This window comes from Aspergillus alliaceus, assembly GCF_009176365.1.
Source record: "Aspergillus alliaceus strain CBS 536.65 unplaced genomic scaffold BDW43scaffold_48, whole genome shotgun sequence".
Classification (NCBI taxonomy): domain Eukaryota; kingdom Fungi; phylum Ascomycota; class Eurotiomycetes; order Eurotiales; family Aspergillaceae; genus Aspergillus; species Aspergillus alliaceus.
The window spans coordinates 110,550-130,229 of NW_022474731.1; the positions used below are offsets into that span (position 1 = coordinate 110,550).

General features: G+C 48.4%; 10 protein-coding genes across 10 annotated transcripts; 5 read left to right on the forward strand and 5 right to left on the reverse strand.

Moving 5' to 3' along the window:
- Nucleotides 1-943: 943 nt before the first annotated feature.
- Nucleotides 944-1,857, forward strand: BDW43DRAFT_321751 (uncharacterized protein; the record flags this gene model as incomplete). The annotated part of the gene is made up of 2 exons (XM_032049402.1): nt 944-1,300; nt 1,330-1,857. 2 exons carry the CDS (start codon nt 944-946, stop codon nt 1,855-1,857), a joined length of 885 nt encoding a protein of 294 aa, XP_031896712.1.
- Nucleotides 1,858-3,175: 1,318 nt separating this feature from the next.
- Nucleotides 3,176-4,285, forward strand: BDW43DRAFT_287252 (peroxiredoxin-like family protein). Its single transcript, XM_032043129.1, has 2 exons — nt 3,176-3,409; nt 3,488-4,285. Exons 1-2 carry the CDS (start codon nt 3,191-3,193, stop codon nt 4,001-4,003), a joined length of 735 nt encoding a protein of 244 aa, XP_031896713.1. The 5' UTR covers nt 3,176-3,190; the 3' UTR covers nt 4,004-4,285.
- Nucleotides 4,286-5,230: 945 nt separating this feature from the next.
- BDW43DRAFT_314525 (uncharacterized protein) lies at nt 5,231-6,924 on the reverse strand (the record flags this gene model as incomplete). Its single annotated transcript, XM_032047827.1, has 3 exons — nt 5,231-5,455; nt 5,698-5,951; nt 6,909-6,924. 3 exons carry the CDS (start codon nt 6,922-6,924, stop codon nt 5,231-5,233), a joined length of 495 nt encoding a protein of 164 aa, XP_031896714.1.
- Nucleotides 6,925-7,448: 524 nt separating this feature from the next.
- Nucleotides 7,449-8,024, forward strand: BDW43DRAFT_314526 (uncharacterized protein; the record flags this gene model as incomplete). The annotated part of the gene is made up of 2 exons (XM_032047828.1): nt 7,449-7,827; nt 7,906-8,024. 2 exons carry the CDS (start codon nt 7,449-7,451, stop codon nt 8,022-8,024), a joined length of 498 nt encoding a protein of 165 aa, XP_031896715.1.
- Nucleotides 8,025-8,244: 220 nt separating this feature from the next.
- BDW43DRAFT_287254 (cytochrome P450) lies at nt 8,245-10,228 on the reverse strand. The gene is made up of 3 exons (XM_032043130.1): nt 9,739-10,228; nt 8,554-9,684; nt 8,245-8,494 (listed from the first exon to the last, which is right to left on the reverse strand). The coding sequence occupies exons 1-3, from the start codon at nt 10,048-10,050 to the stop codon at nt 8,387-8,389; spliced, it is 1,551 nt and encodes a 516-aa protein (XP_031896716.1). The 5' UTR covers nt 10,051-10,228; the 3' UTR covers nt 8,245-8,386.
- A 1,200-nt stretch (nt 10,229-11,428) lies between these two features.
- BDW43DRAFT_321756 (major facilitator superfamily domain-containing protein) lies at nt 11,429-13,307 on the forward strand (the record flags this gene model as incomplete). The annotated part of the gene is made up of 3 exons (XM_032049403.1): nt 11,429-11,730; nt 11,793-11,920; nt 12,010-13,307. The coding sequence occupies exons 1-3, from the start codon at nt 11,645-11,647 to the stop codon at nt 13,305-13,307; spliced, it is 1,512 nt and encodes a 503-aa protein (XP_031896717.1). The 5' UTR covers nt 11,429-11,644.
- Nucleotides 13,308-14,058: 751 nt separating this feature from the next.
- On the reverse strand, nt 14,059-14,493 carry BDW43DRAFT_314529 (uncharacterized protein; the record flags this gene model as incomplete). Its single annotated transcript, XM_032047829.1, has 2 exons — nt 14,059-14,344; nt 14,396-14,493. 2 exons carry the CDS (start codon nt 14,491-14,493, stop codon nt 14,059-14,061), a joined length of 384 nt encoding a protein of 127 aa, XP_031896718.1.
- A 918-nt stretch (nt 14,494-15,411) lies between these two features.
- Nucleotides 15,412-16,695, reverse strand: BDW43DRAFT_175606 (NAD(P)-dependent oxidoreductase). The gene has a single exon (XM_032038797.1). The coding sequence runs from the start codon at nt 16,444-16,446 to the stop codon at nt 15,664-15,666; it is 783 nt and encodes a 260-aa protein (XP_031896719.1). The 5' UTR covers nt 16,447-16,695; the 3' UTR covers nt 15,412-15,663.
- A 46-nt stretch (nt 16,696-16,741) lies between these two features.
- On the reverse strand, nt 16,742-18,273 carry BDW43DRAFT_287256 (uncharacterized protein). Its single transcript, XM_032043131.1, has one exon. It carries the CDS (start codon nt 17,760-17,762, stop codon nt 16,785-16,787), a length of 978 nt encoding a protein of 325 aa, XP_031896720.1. The 5' UTR covers nt 17,763-18,273; the 3' UTR covers nt 16,742-16,784.
- A 355-nt stretch (nt 18,274-18,628) lies between these two features.
- BDW43DRAFT_302832 (glutathione S-transferase family protein) lies at nt 18,629-19,437 on the forward strand (the record flags this gene model as incomplete). The annotated part of the gene is made up of 2 exons (XM_032045313.1): nt 18,629-18,757; nt 18,898-19,437. The coding sequence occupies 2 exons, from the start codon at nt 18,629-18,631 to the stop codon at nt 19,435-19,437; spliced, it is 669 nt and encodes a 222-aa protein (XP_031896721.1).
- Nucleotides 19,438-19,680: the final 243 nt, after the last annotated feature.

Genomic DNA, 19,680 nt, shown 5'->3' on the forward strand with positions numbered 1-19,680 from the left:
GTCTTCGAGCCATGACAGCCTCTAATATCTTTTCTAGAGTGTTTAGTAGCGAGATAGGTCGGTATGCCCCTAGTTGCTTCCAAACAAGTGTTGGGGTACCATCCTCACCAGGGGCTGTGGTTCCTTTAGCAGCCCTGGCTGATCGATATACCTCTAGTTCTCGGTTTCCACGGGAGTTCCTCTGCGGGAGATTCCACTTCTTCAACCTCAGGGTTTGCCATTTTTGGGAATATGCCACAGGTTGTCCGGAAACCAGTGTCACCACCTTATGCTCTTTCGCCTTATTCCAAATTCCTGCGCGAAATCGTAATTGGTTAATCTCATTTACCCTATGTACGATGTCCAGTCATATTACAGAAATCTAGCAGACCCACCGGATTGCGGGCAATTTCACTTGGCATTGTGGGCTCAAAAAAAAAAAAAAAAAGAAAGAGTGCAAGTGGTGACACTGGTTTCCAGAACTATATAGAGAGCCTATAAATTCAATTACTGAAGTGGACTTTTGTGTGCCTTGACAGCTATAATGGCGCTGCTATGGCACTCCAGAAGAAAAGTATTGACCTGTAAACTAAGAGGTCCTGTTAGTTCTTGATTAACATTACAAGATTGTTAATTACGGTTAATTACCTACACCAAACAAATACCCTGAAAAAAAAATAAGAGGCAAAATCCTATGTAAGCTATTATAAGATGTAATGTACTCGCATGCTAAGATCATAGTCTAAGAGCAATCTCTGAAAGCTTATGAGCAGCGAGTAAAATATTCAACACAGCTTGAGCCACGACCACATAATTCATGAACCGGGTACGGTACGGTACTAGTTGCTGTAGCTTTCCCTACCTGTGGGTTCGATGTCGAAATCTTTTTAAGTCCCAAGCACTCTTACTTAAAAGCGCAGAATCCCATCTACTCCAAACCAGCAGACCTCTGCCTCCTTACACAATGCCGGATCAAACCCGACCATCATCACCTGATTCGTACAACGGCTTCTTCCACCACCAGTCCTGGTCTGAACCATGGAGTTCATCCGACTTTTCGCCAGCCCAAGGAATAGTGAAATTCTATGATCGTTTTAAAAGTCAGCCATGGTGGAACAAGACTCTCTCGGGGGCATTTCTCGAGAAATCCACGAACTGGAGTCGAGGTTGGCCGTGGGGGTATTTCATCTACCGGACAGCATACGGTTCCGATGAGGACTGGAACCAGGCCCTTGCCAAACTCAATCGCTATATTTACTGCACTATAAGATATAATAATGAACCTGAACCAGCTAAGATTGTCTGGGAGGGCTATAAAAACGTATCATTGATGATAAAAAACTATTAGAGGGGGCTTCACCTGCCAAAGTCCGGCAACTGTTTCAAGACTGGATGAAACGACATCCAAAGCACAATCATTGTGGCACACCACGGATAGCCTTTTGCTTAATAATTGATGATCATGCTCTTCAGTCTATTCTGGCAAGTCCGGAGCCTTCCCTTGAAACTGAAAATTGGTTTACTGAAAAGATCGGATATGTGATCTTAATTGATCGCTCTTTTCCTGATAAGGGGCTCAGGCACGAGCCTTATAATGTGGGTTGGGTCCGTTTAACAATTGATGGGATTTGGTCATTTTCATATTCATTTGATACAGTGGAATTTGAGAGCCGATATCCAGCTATTGGAAGGCCTGGCTTAATTCCATATTTTGATGGTGACTGGAATTGGGTGGAGGATGTGAATGGGCAGAAGGTGACAGATATTGATTCTTCAGGTGATGAGGAAGAGGATGAAGATGAGGACGATGATGACGAGGAAAGCGGTTATGGTAACCATGATATATATGAATATCTAAGGGAGGGTGGGCATATTTGAATCAGAGCTTGTTTAATGTGCAGTATGCTTGTTCTCTCTGGCAATTGCTGCATGACGCTGCTCATAGCTTTGTCCTGTCACTGCAAAGTTACATTTAACAATTACCACTGTATCCACTCTGTAAGGGACTCTAGCTGAACCAATAGTTGTTTAGGTAGTCTATCACGAAGAGACTAAACTGAAGAGAAGAGAAGAAAAGGAAAACATGAAGCTATCGTGTATGCGATCCTATGTGTTGCCCTTCTAGACCAAGGGTCACATAACTGACCAGGGTTCACTTCACGATTGTAGTCTAAACCTCAATCTGTGACACACTCTACATCTTCTTATCACCCCTGACGTATATTCTGCCAAAGCCACCCTACAAAATCTCTTTCTATCCCATATTCTATATTATGAATATATAAAACACCGATGCTTTATTATAGTTACTGTAAACCAAGCTTCGCGATAGCTGAAGCTATCAGACTGGGTCACTATATTTAACCAACCTATGAGTTTCTTATTAAAACTATTACAGGATGAATAGATTGCTCTAACCTAAGCGTGCCTATTGAACAAAACGGAATAGCTGAAGAGGAAAAGACAACAGAAAACACGGTTCAGGAATAATGTCAGATAAAATGGCTATACGTGACTAGAGTCATGTGACTGAAGAGGGTCAAAACGAGGCCCCGGACATTCTATGAACATAAGCAAGTCAAGAATCATACAAGAATCATAGATGTCATCAGATTAATCGATATCTTCAAGAAGAGCCCAAAAAGGCTCTATAATTGATCATTTTAAGACGTTTTATGAATCGTATCCTATCTTTTATTCGGGACTGACCGAGTATCTAACAATTCATATCAAAATCGATAATCAATTCTTACTCTATTCCATTGTAGCGATCCTTAAAGCAACCAGCAACTAGTGTAAATGCAGCATATGATATGATATGTTCAATGATCGAGCTATCAGAATTCATTTACTATGAAGAAGCCCTAATATCTTGAAGTCTCCTGCGACCTTCTTAAAATCTTATGAAGCGCATTTGCAGTAATCGTGCAATATTGTTCTCCTAGTTTTTCCACGCCAAAGACCCAGCCAAATCAATATACCCCTACAGCAAAAACAGTACCCCCAGCCTGAATTCTCCTTTTTCTCATTGCAATTTTTGAGTATCCTGGTTCCAAATCTGCTACTACACGTAGGCGGTGTGTGGTATTGAAGGATTTCATTGGAAGGGAGAGATCGTGTGATCTGACTGTACCCAGATAAGATTAAAGTAGTAATCGATGTTATCCGTCCAACTCCACCTTGAACTTCATTTACCCTTTACTCATCCGAGATGTCCGCATCCACAGCAGATCCCTCCGTCAGTGGCGGTGATTTCCACGGCGGAGTTCAAACTAATGACCAGATACCATCCCCAGACACACTCCGCAAGGTCGACAACCACCGTGTTCTGGATCGACATGGCCAATCGCATTCATTCAAGAGCCTGTACTCTGGGCCTGGGACATCCAACCGGGTTCTAATCATCTTTGTCCGGCATTTTTTCTGTGGGGTACGTGTTTTCGCTTCATGTAAACCGGTCGACTAGACGAGAGCTCATCAATCGAAACCCTGCTGACGATATCTCCAGAGCTGCCAAGAGTTTCTCCGTACACTATCAGAATCGATCACTCCAAAGGTCCTCGAGCCTCTAGCAGTCAGTACATCATTGATCATCATTGGGTGTGGAGATCCCGCCTTGATTGAGATGTACGAGAAGGAGACCAACTGCCCGTTTCCGATCTATACCGACCCGACCAGGCAGCTATATCAGGACCTAGGCATGATGTGCTCTCTAGCCATGGGCCCGCAGCCAGCCTATATCCGCAAGAGCATGGTCCGTGTGGTTGTCGAATCCATGGCACAAGCGTTGTCGTATCTGCCATGGGGTCTGGCACACAAGAGCGGAAATTCCAGGCAGATTGGGGGGGAGTTTTTGTTTGAACCGCTCGATCATCATTCCGAGAATGCTGGGGATGAAGCAAAGCGGGTTAAGTGGTGTCATCGGATGAAGACGACGCGCGATCACACTGAGATTCCAGATCTGATGCGGGTCTTGGGTATTGATAGCAAGGGCATGAATCTCTCCGGTGAACAGTCGAGCTGAACATTCGTAATTCTGATTTATCTATTATTACCTAGGGTACTTTTATTGAAATATTGTTGGCTCTAGTTTTAGGAAGTAGCTCGACTCGCGCCGAATAGCCCTTATATCGTTTCAGAGCCCTCCCCTTACGTATACCTAGTTAGCTTATTCTCATGGGGATGGTCACTTCATTTAAGATCAATGAGGCCTTGCTTTGTACACAGAGTTTAGACCGTCTCACCCCCTCTTAAGGTCACTCACTGTGAGGAACCACCACTAGTAACCTTTATTGCTTCATTCTGGATCCAAAACGTCGTCCATGACCCATGACTATCTATCCTTACGCTTACCTGACGTAGCCTGCCGCGAATATGCCCTCCGAGGCCTTAGATAACTGTTGGGAAGCGTCCTACCAATCTGAATCACTCTTTCCACCGCCTGCCAACTGGACTACAACTGCAATTACGTTCCCACTGTTATTGACACCACAAGGTATAGATTACTACCTCATTCCCCGACTCGCCTGCTGAACTCTGTACAGAAGCTATGTCCGATACTGAGCAACCCGAGTTAAACGACAGTGACCACACAGATCAAGAGTCACATTCAGATCTTTCCTGTTCAGAGATGCAACAAAAGGATGCACCCGAGTCGGTCAAGCGTCGCCAGGGAAGGCCAGCTAGAATATATGTACTCTGTGCATTTCTCTATATATGTATATTTACCCCGGTGAGCAAAAGAAGAGGAGCGTCCGCCGAAGGCGTCATAATCTGTTGAAGACTACTACGGGCACTTTTGAAAGCAGATATCAATGCAATCCAAAGATTCCTACTGGGCATCCGTATAACATATCTTACATTTGAGGATCATAATATTGTGAAATATGTGTCTCTTTTCCATCCTAGTCCGTTTACCTCATTTTCATATGAGATACAACAAGTTTACTTGTTGAACTGACAAGGCGTAGGACAAAGTATGAACTCTATATTAGTAATAATAATAATGAGATGCAGAAAGGTGTATCATAAGTTCCTAATTACATTTCTGAACTATCAGATAGCGTAGGTGTTGTCTTTAATCACTATAGGTACATACATATACTAAGTCGTAGCGGGTGAGATCCGTCCTCCTAAACACCAAGAACCGTCAAAAGATCCTTTTCTTGGAGATGGAGGACCTCGTCTAGTTTGGTCCACAGCTTCGACCTGGCATCCGGGTTGGTGCATTCTAGCTTCGGCGGCGCGTCCCTTATGCGACTGATATATTTTCCTCCACCCCGACCGTTTGATGCACCGACCTTCTGCTTCGTGGGTTCTGGTAGACCTCATTGATGATGATGTGGAGGTACTCCGGATGCTTGCGGAATCGAGACTGTAGCTCTGCAACCCACATCTGCCAGTACAGCTTATTGGTTTGATACTCATTACCCCTCCTCTCTGGGCCCTCATGGAAGTGTTCCCCAATCGAGGACTCCTAGTGGTGCAGATGATCAGAGGCTCGGCACTGCGCGCCAAAGATGGCAAGAGTTGGAGGGTTAGCAAGACATGGGATAGGAAATTGACCTAGTGGATCAACGGAAACCCATCCCTTGTCGTGGCGTTTCTCGCAGCAGACACGACACCCGCATTATTGCAGAGGACGTCTAGAGCGCGTCGCTTTCCAGCCATCTATGACCGAATGCCTCGACACTGCTGAAATCAGCCATGTCCACCTACCACCATTCGATGATCGTCGAATGGCCGTGCTTCGGCGAAGCCTTTGCACTCTTCCATGGCCACGCTGGGATGCAGCTCCCACGCAGACGGCTCGCGACAGGCGAGGGTCAGGTTTGCCCCCCAGGCTGCGAAAGACTTGGCCGCTTCTAACCTTACACCATTATTGGCTCCGGTGATGACGATCCATTTCCCCTTCAGATCCGCGCCGGGGACATTCTGGTCTGTGAGAAAGGTGCTGTTCGCCCCCTCATCGCCTGGAATAGATCATATAAATAAGATAATCTGGAGTAAAATAGCGAAGCCATGGTGAAACGCGACGAGACGCAATCGGGATATCACACGCACACGCACACACGCACACACACACATTGGAGGATACAGGGAAGCTGGGTGGAAGATTGTGTCTTGGCCTTTAAAACCAGCCCAGGCGTGGGGGCCGTGCAAGATAAGGCAGCAGTCAATATTACCAACAATTATTACTCTCCGCCAAGGGGACACATATTTTCAGTCTAACATGGCTTGCTTTGTCTATACATACCCATATTTCCAGCCTAGAACCTCAAGTCACCAAAGTACCTAATATCCAGTGCGAGACTCGGATCCTTAAGCCGAGGGAGTGGACAGTTCTTTATGGACCCCACATTCAGGGGGTCTGTAGAGGGAAGGAAGCCATCTTATAGCTGTTGCATATCTAGTATCTAATGTAATTGCTATGCTGGTTGGTGAAATGCTAATCATATGAATATCGTCTCTAGTAGATCTATTCGGTAAGCTGGTAGTGTTGTGATGGATGATGAGGGGAAGGCCGACAGTTGTATTTTTATGGAGCTGACCTTCAAGGAGTCATTGTAAGATAGTGTCTGATCCCACCATCATGTCTGAGATTGGGAATTTTGTAAGTCTAGTTTCAGGTAATGAAGAAACAGTTTCTACGCAGCTGGAGCAGCCCCGGGGGCACTCGTCGGAGAAAGGCGAATAATGTATCGTACCACTCTAAGGCCTTCCGTCTACAAAGAAAAGGAGAGGCGTTCATCTAAATCTAGACAGGCTCTCATGAGCCTACCATGACAAGGTCTGGGAATGCGACGGTACATGGTGCCACAGACGATAGTACATCGTTAGACCATAGCTTGCCCAGACTCTGTAGAGGTCGGGGTGTGTAAATACCGCTATTCAACATGACACGAACTATTGGTATATGCACCATTTACCATTAGCAAATTTCATTGTGACTGAATTAGATTGCTGAATGTAGGAAAGTTATAGCTGTCGACAATATGCTGCTGTTGTCCTATCTGACACATGCAGAGTTATCCGGACAACGACATGTTCCTGGTTGTGCTTGATCGAAAGGTGTTCCAAAGGTGTAATAACAGAATCTCTACAACATTCCCTATTTATTCCCTTTCGACATATATAGTATGGTTCAGAGCTTGTCAACAACTGGGTTGGCGAGCCAAGAACTGCTACTCTCAAGTCATGATGTAATGGACGTCCGGGGAAATGTGGTGGATCCAGACCTTGCCAGTGGGATCCCATGGAAAGAGATTCCTCTACCGGATCAGCCAGCCATGGCCCGCTATTCTTAACAGGTTTGATGCAAGGGTGTCGATCGCCAGAGTTCCGGGGCGGGACTGAATTCCACCTTGTTCCAACAGAGAAATAATAGGCTCTTCCACCCCCCTTAGACAGTCGATATCTGACATACCCGTTGTGATTTTCGAAACAATACAGATCAACTAGTCCTCCAAATGAAGGTTGTCAGCGCTTTGCCTCTGTTGGCCATCGCTGCCACTGCGAGCTCTGTTCGGAATATCTTCAACTTGATCAGTTCCGGCGGCTCAGACGACAGCCATAACGGTCTCTATCTGTCCACGCAGCACATCGACCCATTGAATAGCGACGCTGTCTTCCGCGATAGTGATGATGCTGCAGACTTTTACCTTGACAATGGGACCGTGCGCTACGTTGCACCGAACGGAGCTCCCTTTGCGCTGGCTCTAGACTCGGGGGATGAAGTCCAGGGGAGTGTGGAGATCAGCGTGAGCCCCTTGTTCGGCAGCACAGGGTTCAACATTACCAGTGACAATACATTGGAGACTGCTAATCAGAGCTGGGGTGGATGGTTAGGTATGTTCATGCCCCCAGGGGAAATGTTCTTCTGCAAGTCGAAAGGAAAGTAGCCGACTGTCTTTTTGCCTTGCCTAGTGTGCGACCGCAGCGACGGTCTTCTGGGGTTGTACTACGAAAACAACGGCGCTGGAAGTAATCTGCTGGAGGAGTGTGATGCGATTGCCCTTGACGTTGTCTATAAACCCATCTCATAGGGCTAGTTATGAGACAGTGGTATGCTAGGTCTCGATGATCACTTGGCCCAGCACGTATATACGCCTCCTAGACTCAGAGGAGCGGCTCGAGGTGGCTTACATGGCTTGATATCGACCTTTCAAGTCGTTCAGAGCTTCATTTACCTGGCACATTTCCAAAACGATATATGAAGTATGAGTAGAAGATTTGACGTTCTAAGATTTTGTGTACATTTTTATGGTCCGTTCGCCTTAGCAATAGGGCACCAAATTGGGAATATGCGGACAAGACGTATGTATCTACACAAACGGGAATCATATAATATAAACCATGAAGAGAGTGTGGAGCCTTCCAAAAGATGCATGCTCAGAGTATGGAATGGTTACAATAACTCGACCTTCCTCGGGGTGAAGATAGTCTTAAAATTGTACTGACGCACGAACCAAGCGTTCCAGAGTTTCCACTCCTGATCGGGGGAAGCCAATCTCACCTGTAGAAGCAGTCAGTAATCAGCGTGCTCTTCATATTCGTAGGATGGAAAAGACGTACATCAAATCGTCGGAGGAAACTTGGGATTAACTTATATATCTCCATCAGTGAAATATTCTTCCCAATGCACGTCCTCGCACCAGCACCGAACTGGAGCATCATTCCATTCATAATTCTTAGCTGTTCCTCAGAGGCTCGCAGCCACCGGTCTGGATTGTACATGTCCGCATCAGCGCCGAAAATGTCTTGTCGGCGATGTATCACCCAGGGGCTACAGCCGACGATCGTGCCACCTGGGATGAAATGACCGGCGATATCGATCCCGGAAGGAGGGGTAACACGCTCAAGGGGAAGACCAGCGGCGGGAAAGATGCGGAAAGCCTCTTTGATGCAGGCATCAAGGAAGGGAAGCTTCTGCGATTCCGTCCACGAGACGAGGCCGGTTGGACGGTTCTCGACGATACCGTTCTGAACCGCCTCATCTAATTCCTCCCGTACCCGGTGCATATACTCTGGAGACTTGAGTAGATAGTAGAATACAGCCGCAAGACTAATCGCAGTCGTTTCAGACCCGGCAAAGGCCATGGATACGGCCATGGTCAGGACCCTTTTCTCTGTCATGAATTCGGGTCGCACCTCTCCTGCTTTCATGAATTTAGTAAGAAGGTCATTTTGGGACCCTACGTCCTTGGATGACATGCGTTCGAGCATCCGTTCGCGTGCAAAGACGGCCACCGGATGGGAATTATCCATTAATCCCCATTTTTGCATGGCATCGAAGATTGGGTTCTTCCAGAATACTTTGTCTAACCACGGCATCTGGCCAACCGGTCCGGCATAGTTGAAAATGCGGGCCAGGGACTGTACAATCCCATCAATGTCCTCATTCTTCTCGATAAAGCCATGTCGCTTGCTATATGTAATGCTACCGATCACATCGAAGGCGAAAAACTGCAACCAGCGTGCGAAATCACACACCGCGTCCCTCCTGGCAAAGAGGCGATCTGTCTGATCGAGGAAGAGAAGGGTTGTCTCATCTACCAAGGGCTCATACTGGACCAGGGAGCTCATCGAGAATGCGTGGTTGACTGATCGCCGAAGCTCCGCATGAAACCTCTCATCCAGAGTGGAGAACAGCGATGGCAACGGCTCCCCTTTGGAGACGGTCATCTGGACGGGATAAAATCCAGACTGCGGTATCATCAGAGATTATGCATGGACCGTTAACGATCTCGCCAGACTCACTTTGGTAAACCCCTTGTTCAAACCATAGATCACCTTGGCAGCAGCTGGGCTGCCGAATGATAGGGTGTTTGGCCCAATGCGGACAACATCGCCATGTTTGCGATGCAGGGCAATATGTGTCTCATGAGGTTGCCGCTTCCATACATCAACGAATCGCCACAGATCCGTAAACCTTGCCAAGACGGGGCCAGGATAGCGATTCAGGCCGTTGTTGAGGTATAGCTTGCAGATATGCAGTAGGAATAGAACGGCAAAGATGTACAGCGCATGCTTAGGCGCTGCAAACGAGAGGGCCTCACTAACGACTGTCATAATATTTTTGCTTCGTGACAATTCATGGACATTCACGACGAGGGACAGGTATGACGACTATGAGGGCCCATTATGTATATGGCCCCCGAATCTATTGTTAACCCTCTGAAATAGAGGCAAGTCTTTCTCCAACGAGATATGGAGTCGGCAGTTATGAACATCCGAAGCATTGTCACCAAGAACATCATATCGAGTGTGTGGGACCTATGACAAAGAGACCAGAATTCGTGTAATTCGTAAGAACGATCCCATTCAAGGGAAAAGCAACCCCGCACGGCCAAGACCCACATCAGGACCCACCGGTGGGAATTTGATGCTATCCATGGCATAGGAGAGTTGTCGGCATATACCAGAACGAAGATGTACCGAAGGATCATTGTCATGAACTCTGCACCGCTCGCATGAAGCCAATAAATATCTAGTATTCTATAATTAATAGTTCGTGATATTGGAATTGCCTCCCAATTATCGGCAAATGCTGGTACCCCTCAATTGCCGTGTTACGTTTGTTAAGTGCCCATAGATGTCATGAAGGAAACAATATGTCTCGTTCAGACAGGTCTTCCCGGAATTCCCGTGACTCAGATACTCTAACGAGTCTACCGAGAGCTCCTCTTGGCGTATGTCCTAACGCACCTCTCACGAATGATCATTGCAGACTAGTTTCCTAGCCAACCGGCGAGACACTTCGGAGGCTACTGCGACAAGTGAATGGGTCAACAAAATATCAGAAGAGACGCTTCTCTATAGTCCGGACCTATTTTGTGGCATAATAGCGAAGTTCTATGATAGAATAGCCGTGTAGGCTTCCTCGTTCCCTACTACTGCCTCGACTCTACCTTGGCAATCTCGATTTGACTACTCAGCTTGAGGCTACTGTAGCACCTAGTTAGATCCGCTCTGTACGTGTTTGTCGTCGCATTGAATGTACTGCGCAGCTTGGGAGTGCTACCAAAGATAATATGATGCATTCCCGTCAATGGTCCCCTACCACTTTATAGCGTGTTCAATAATATAATTTCTAAGAATATTGATATCGAACAAGATCTCGCTCAAAAGCAGAGAAATATGGACCCATGACGAAACTGCTTGTATCCTGCTGCGGCCAATTGTCCCCGCATTAGTGGACTGTCCATGTTCATATCACAAGTCCCCGGCAATTATAAAAACACTCTCTTGCCGAACACGTATCTACATGGCCAGGGGAACTCTGCCAATACCTCTGCCAAGTCAGCCTCTCCTGCGCTACTCAGGTGCAACAGCTCTAATAGCGACTAACTGGTCAGCCTCCGAGCCTCGTCTATACTTTCTCATGCGGGTTGGCTACACTAAGGGCCTTCCAAGGCCTGGAGTCATCTTCTTCCCCGCAAGTTGTCGTGCTGTGCATTCCCGGCTTTAGCAAGGATATGGGGTTGGCGTTTCCTCTATCTATCACTTCCATCAGGGGGAAGTTGCTCCTCATGATAGTTTCCATGATACAAAATATAATATGACCACCATCCCCCACTATCTTTTTTCCTGCTTTGATGTCTTACGTCGATTTATATTGCCTTCCCTCGTTGACCCCTGAGTGTCGGGTCTAAATTCCATCACTATGCCCGAGAAGAAGGTTGCTTTCCGGCATGTGGAGGACAGCAGCACCACCGTTGAGGAGGCTGGCACTCACATTGAAATTGACCGGTATAGCATTAATCACTATACGCAGTTGCTGATCTCCCCTGACTCAATGTTCAAATACTTAGTTTCTTACCAAACGCCGTGAACCTTGACATCACCGCCGAATCCAAGCTAAGATTAAAGATAGACCTTTATATCATCCCAATTGCGTCCCTGATGTACCTCTTCTGTTTTATTGATCGGGCAAATATCGGTAAATATACCTAGTCCACAGTGACTATGGTGGATTAAAAACGGACTTTCTTCCCAGCATGAGTGACGCTAACGGTTTACGCGCCATAGGAAATGCGAAACTGGCTGGGCTGGAACACGATCTAGAGCTGACAGGCTATGACTATAATACACTGCTTACTGTGTTCTACATCTCCTACATTCTCTTCGAGATCCCTTCCAACATCACCTGCAAATGGCTTGGCCCAGGTTGGGTCCTTCCTACCTTAACTTTGGGGTTTGGGATATGTTCTCTTTGCACAGCGTTTGTCCAGACGTTCTCTTCTGCTGCGGGAGTCCGCTTTCTATTAGGTGCCTTCGAGGCAGGACTGTTACCCGGTATCTCATACTATCTATCCAGGTGGTATCGACGACGTGAGCTCGCCTTTCGGATTTCTATGTATATGGTGATGGCCCCTCTCGCTGGTGCGTTCGGTGGGCTACTTGCTTCTGGCATCTTAAAGCTCCATTCCTTTGGAGGACTAAAGACTTGGCGCATGATATTTGCCATCGAGGGTATTATAACTATTGGAGTTGCTATTGTAGCATTCCTGACACTCACAGACCGACCCGAGACAGCCCGCTGGTTGACACAGGAAGAAAAGGATCTGGCCATTGCGCGAATTCGCGCCGAGTCGGAGCATACTGGCGTGACTGAAGTCCTAGACCAGCTCGATACAAAGAAAATTACGCTTGGGATTTTCAACCCAGTCACTCTGGCAACGTCATGGCTCATGCTTCTTGTCAATGTGACGGTCCAAGGCCTGGCTTTCTTTGCACCCACCATTGTCAGAACAATATATCCCGAACGCACTGTTATCTCCCAGCAGCTCTATACAGTGCCGCCCTACATCGTAGGCGCCTTTTCCACGCTTCTTATTCCCTACCTAAGCTCGCGTTTTAATCATCGACTCCTGTTCTTTGTCTTTGTTCCTCCACTGATGATGGCTGGGTACGCATTGTTTCTGGCAAGTACTAACCCTCGTGTTCTCTACGGGGCCACGTTCTTGATCGCATTCGGGTCCTTTCCCATTGGTGTCCTCTGCAACGCGCATGCGGCAGCAAACGTGATTTCCGACACAGCACGGGCATCCGCGATTGGGGCTGTGGTGATGATGGGGAATGTTGGCGGTTTAATTGCTACCTGGTCCTTCCTGCCATTTGACGCACCCAATTATTACATCGGTAATGGACTTAATCTGGCCACTGGGGCGACATCCCTCCTCACCGGATCCTGTCTTTGGCTTTGGACCATATGGGATAACAAGAACCGGGACAGAAAGGACGTCAGTCGGGCGCTTGATGGAATGAGCGGCCGGCAGATAGAGGATCTCGAATGGCGACATCCTGAGTTTCGTTGGAGATCATAAACCGATTGCTATTCCAGGCCCCATGAGGCATGAGATCTGGCCAAGGGAGTGGTCTAGGATGCCACCTAACGGCTATTTGGCACACGGTGCCTGTAGACATATCGGGGTGAAGAAAACCGAGATCAGCATGGCGGGCCAGTCACAAAGTATCTGTAAGTGAATATGTTTATGACTGAAGCTTTACCCCATTGCAGTGAACAGGAATTTAAGGAATTGGAACAATACATCGACTTTATCCTTCGTATGGCTCAGCTATACTCAGGCATTGCTCATGGATGTAGTCCAAACTCTAGTAAAACTGACTAGCTAGAGATGGCTTACCCCTTAATGCAATTGCATGGGTAGATTTGCACCAAATGATCAGAGTTATGGTTTCTTAATAAAACCATTCCATACCTCCTGTAGACCAGCGCATATACCTTTAGAAGTACTATGTCGGTCATGCAGTAAATAGCAGAGTTTCAATATTTCCATAACCTAGAAATTGTAGGACGTCGGGAAGAATTACTGGAAGTTCTGCGCGGGGAGGGACGGATGTTGCAAGAGTATGAAGAGATAGATCCGCTTTTCATAAAATACGAGCCACAGTGCATCCTTGACGTTGCTTGACTTGGCCTCGTCCGCCTCTGTGGTGTCATGGATGAGTCGCCATTGAGCGTACAACTTCCTCATCTCGTCTAGCCACAGTCAAGTGTACCAACTCGACCTGAACAGATCAGCATCCTTAGTATCACGATCAAGCATGGCTTACTCAGATCAACATCACGGCTCCAGGAAATAATGGCTCCTCGACAAAGCCGAGGAAGAACCGAAGCCAGCAAATGATCGAGTAGCCGCTTGACGGGCAGAGTTCACACCCCAGATGGCCCTTGCAAACCCCAGGAATAACGGACGGTCGAACTCGGGTAAGGAGGAGATTTGAGGGTAGTTGCGTTAGCAAGTATCCCACAAACAGAATACTCGTCGCGAGGTTGTAGTCCGTTCCTTGCACCCCGAGGTCTTTCTCCAGCGTGTCGAGTCGTGCTTGGGAAAGATTACTAGTTCGTCAGCATTCGTGTGATTTTCTTTTATGTCTCGTGGGGACCCACTTGCGATCCAAAATATTTAGCAGATGCATCAGAATCAGATTGGAAGGAGATGAAGATCCACCTTGTGAAGGAGCTGCCGTGTCTTTTTCTGGTGCCATTCCGAGCTCTTGGAGACGTAGGTCTAGTATCTCCCATCTCGATTGGACTGTTGAAATTATTGAGTGTCCTCGCGGTGTTCGGTCAATATTTCCGTTGGTTTGGACATCTTGCCGAACTTCTGCTACCCTCTAAACCACCCACATTGGCGAAGTTGGGGGAGAGTTCGAGGAAGCTTTACCCCGGACTTAGGCTCCTTTCCTACTGAGCAATAAGATACTATAGGCTCGCGCGTTTGCTACGCAGCCACGTAGCGGCCTTGCCTTCCTAGCTTCCTTCTGGGACCCTGTCTATGCAGAAACCCATTCGCGCGGTGACACAGCATCGCGCTCGCCAGGAAAGACTCGACCCGAACCAGAGTGTACGGCCTCGCGAAATGGACATGGCGGAATTTCAGCAGCAAGACAAATTTGGAGAGACACAGATGTGCAAGGGCATTAACCTTACTCTGAAAAAGCTGCTGAAGAGGCGGAAGACAAGTGATTGGCTGATGCCGTGCAGGGGAACAATGGCATTTCTCGATAACGGGGGCGTATCACTATTCCACTTTACGGTCAATTAGGCCATTATGGAAACTTTTAAAATCAAGAAGCCATTGATCGGACATCATATGGAAGAGAGCATCTCCGACGGGGTAGGGACGAGGGTGGGGGGGGGATGGTACCTAAGGTATGAACCTGTATGGGTTGGTTACATGTTCAAGACAAAATATGTACTGCGTGGGGAGTCAGGGACGCTTGATACTTTTGTTCAATTTATAAGGGGTAGAGTACACTTGGGTGAGCTCTGACTGTATAGTTTAGACAAGTCTGGCTCTGGATCATATCAAATATATAACGGGGATTCTACGCGCTATCTACTTCTCACGGTCTATATACACAGACATAGATAACTATGACTAGCCGCGAAGGCAATCCCGTAGACCGACCTGGAGCTCGAAACTCGAGGGCGTCCCGCAGGAACATTCAACGGAGGAAAGTGACTTACTGGCCTTGTATCGCCGTCCATTTCGAGACTCAGCTCCGAAGTATACAGAGCCAAGCTCAGAAAAATTGGTCTGGATCCGATCCTATTAACTGGGCAACACGCAGGACAATCAAAACCAAATTCGTTCCGGAGGTTTTCCTGCATGGCACAGCGATATCAACAAAGGCCACGACTTCCTCGGCATGTCAGTTGGCCACAACCACTGCGCTTTGGACGAAGAGTCCTTCAACCGCAACCTTAACCAGGAAGCTCGCCACACTAGTAACACTCACTCTGTCGGTCAAGCTCATTCCATCGCCCTTACTGCCCAGTGTTTTCACCTCCGTCTTCGTGTCGGTCGGCTTTTGATCGTCGAATTGCAGCCTCACAGCTCTCACAAGAGTCCAATCCATCTTCGTCAGCCGGATCTCCTTGTCTACGAGGCCGTGATCCTCGAGCGCGTACTTGACATTGGTCCACGTTAAGAATGCCTTGCTCAACCACGGTAGGTTACCCCATGAATCCCCGACACCTGCTGTCGACATCACGACAACGCGATAAACGCCGGCATGCTCCAGGACCTCGCAAACATTGGCGCACGAGTCGGCCAGGAAGCGAGGAGGCGAGATCCGAGCCGCGAAAGGGCCGTCGGACTTGCGGACTGTGTTCAATGTGATGATCGCTGCAGAAGGTGATAGAGGCGGCGCCGCGAGGAGGGCGCTGCGTATGTCGGATTTTGATAGTGGCGAGCCAGTGACGATGGTGAGGCCAGGACCAGGGGTGAGGCTACCAGAGGTACGTACTAGGGCTACCGCTGTGTGACCCTGAGAGAGTAATTCAGACACGACGTGCTGGCCAGTCCGCCCACTGGCGCCGAGGAGGAGGAAATGCATGGCTTTCGACGATGAGAGGTGCCGTTGAGTACTCGTCTGCTTGAGCTTGTGGGGAGAGGAAGAGGTTTCGTTACAAAGGGTGACGGGGTTGCGCATCCATTTATGAAGTTGACCAGTCCTCCAGAGCAGACAACCATGGTCGGTTGAGGGGGACCGGTTCAGAGACAGAGTCAGCCGCTAATTGGTTTGTTCGGTCTGTATACTGCAACTGGAAGCCGCATGCAACCTTACGCACGCACGCCGACAGACTCGTTTTTTTCTTCACTTTCTACCTTAAACCGCACTGGGCCGCGTTTGATAGTGCCGCCGCCTTCTCCCGCTTGGCTTGCTAGCAATGGAGTTCGCCGAAATTCCATTGATTGTGAAAAAAAAAAAAAAAAAAAAAATCAGGTGCCCGGGCTAGGAAGGATTACGCCACTCTACCATAAAAATTATCAGCACACTGTGGAGCGCTCCCCTCGACCACTACTAGTCCCACTGCACGTTCTATAAGCCCTGACCCTTTCACCCACGTTGTTGGCTACGCCCTGCAATCGCTTGTTCTCAGTCCGCAGATCGGCATAAAGATCTGGTGAGGAGTCTAGTGCCCCCAAGAGAATAATTTTCAGTATTAGATGGAAGAAGCGCAAGAAAGAGACTGAAATAGGCTCAGGGCGAAGAGATCCAACCTCCGTCTGAACGAGTTCAAGATTAATGAGCCACGATTCTAAGGAGTCCAGCAGAGCTGCTTTCTCGGATAGTAGTCGAAGAGCGATTCCTACCGATTCAACTTGCGACACTTTGCCGAGGAATTCAAGCGTCGACGCAGCGATCCTTGTAAGCTCTGTCCGCATGTCGGGTGCAATCGTGCGAAGATCGCGAGATTCCACAGGCTGTTGATGAGGCGAAAACAAACACACAGGCGACGTCGTCCCGCTAACGTCGGCTGTTGCTGGAGGATCCGCAAATTTACACGGTGCAGCAAATAGCTTGATGATGAAAACATCCAGGAAGGGTAGTTGGTCATGGTGTGCTGGCACCAGTTTGTTCGCGACGACAAAACTTGGCCTTGCCCGGTACTCGTGCATGATCCTGAGTCCTCGAATGATATGCTGGGCCATAGCAGCGTAATTCTTCTGCACTTGCTCAATGCTGATGAAGATCTGACAGCAAAGTAATGCCGACTTCAACCCGTTGGAGCCCGGAGATGACAGGGTAGACGCAAGCCCCCCCAAAGCCATACTGTATTGCTGGAGGCCATAGTGATAGCTCGGGGTCTGCCGCGCGATAGACGCCGGACCGTCTCCGGATGTCTCGAGATCTTCCCGAAGAGCTCTGAGAGACAAGACTGCGTGTCGTATAGGCGGATCAGTCAAGCTGGCTTGCAGGACTTGCCGGGCTTCTTCGTCACAGCCCAGCTTCACATCGAACATGGTTTTGGTTGAGAAGTAACGATTGAGAAGGTCGATGTCCCGAGGGGCGATCTTAATGAAGGTGGGCTGGGTGGGTGGTAAACCAACGCCTGACTTGATGCCGCCCACATGAGCGCTGTTGATGGGTTGACTGGTGAAAACTCTAAAGGGGGACTCGTAGCCGTCGCAAGTACGACCAGTGTTGACACATTTTTGGCAAAACGGCTTATGCTCGTCGCATTTGACCTTCCTAATTCTATTGCTAATTGAGCATAATCACTGCAAAGCTGACCTTTCGTCTAAATTAACAGTCTTGGGGCGTCGGCCGGTGATAGGATCTGTCCGCTATGACTGACCTGCAGGTTGTACAACCAGTTTTCACCTTGGTTCTATATCCAACGCTCCGTTGGCGGGCGACAACGCCTCCGGCCATCGTTGGGCCGGGGGTGGGAATATTCACGCCCGCCGCACAACACCCTTCAGACGAGAGAAAGGATCGTAGCAAGCAAGAAATCCGAGCAGACGAATCAAATGATGCAGCATGATTCATCACCGGGGCCAGGAGGAAGGCGAGTTGGACTCGCTTTAAATAGTCGAGGGCCGAGGAGCAGGCGTCGGCGCTAGCTCGATTGGGTAGCGAAAGCGAACCCACCAATCATACATGCTGTTGGAAGGGCTTTACGCCGAGGTGTGGAGCCCTAATTGTTTCGATAGAAGCGGAGGCATCCCGGCTCTGTAGATACCGCTGGCTCCTGCTCTCGTCGAGATGTCTTCGGCTTATATATCGAGTGATTTGCCCCCGATCTCCCTCGAAATGAGTACCTTATTCAATGTCGAGGCTCAAAAATAGCCCCGGATTCGCGTCGAAACTACTGTACAGCTCGAAAATGCCAGCTTTTACTCTGTATGGCTCTCGCGGTTCAACCAACACCGATCGTGTCCGCCTGACTCTTGCGGAAGGTGGCTTTACGGATTACGAACTCGTGCTTGTCAACCTTCAAAAAGGGGAGCAAAAGGTGGGTGACTCGTTTCCCTTGGAAGACGATATGGCTTCTCGTTGAGCAAATTGTATATCGTATCGAGCCTCAAAAATGTCTTCTTTGTTCCCCTGCCTGCAACGTTCGATTCTCGTGGGAGCTAACGCCATTGCACCCAGTCCAAAGAACATGAGAAACGTCACCCGTGGGGTAAAATACCCGTAATAACTTCTGCCGAGGGTTTCACTCTCTACGAGAGTCGCGCAATCTGCAAATACCTCGCGGCGAAGTACTCCTTTCCACTTCTACCACCCGACTCCGACGCCGAAGCCGCGGCGCTGTTCGACCAGGCACAGTGCGTGGAGATGCTCTACTTCGCAGAGCCTGCAGGTAGGATCGCATTCGAGAAATTTGCCAAGAGATTCATAGGGCTGCCTCCCGATGACGCCGTTGTCTCAGATGCACTGCGGTCGGTGGAGATGTTTTTCGATGTTGCAGAACGTCTCTTACACCACAGAGACTACATGGCGGGAAATGACTTCACTCTCGTGGATATCTACTACATTCCGCTAGTCCAAAGACTTTTCGCATGCGGGTACGGAGACATGATCGTCAGTCGCCACGCTGTGAGGGCTTGGTGGGATCGCTGCGTGAATCGGCCAGCCATACGGAGGATGTTGGCCGCTGACAACGAGGCTGCGGTTGCAGACAGTAGATAGGAAAAAAGGCTAGCGTAATAGTTAATCCTACTATGAATCTGAAGATTAGTCTCTTTCAAGATCAAGATGAACCCCTTTTCCGGCAGTAGTTATCACTGCACCGTGCCTCTGCATCTTGACAAAGCTTGGCAAATGAGATGATTTGCAGCTCCATGTGTGGCTTTTGACGCCAGTTCGATGGAACTCAAGGCGGCCGTCGGTGTCCACGGCTGCTTCCGTCTCCATGATTTCTACGCTTATAGG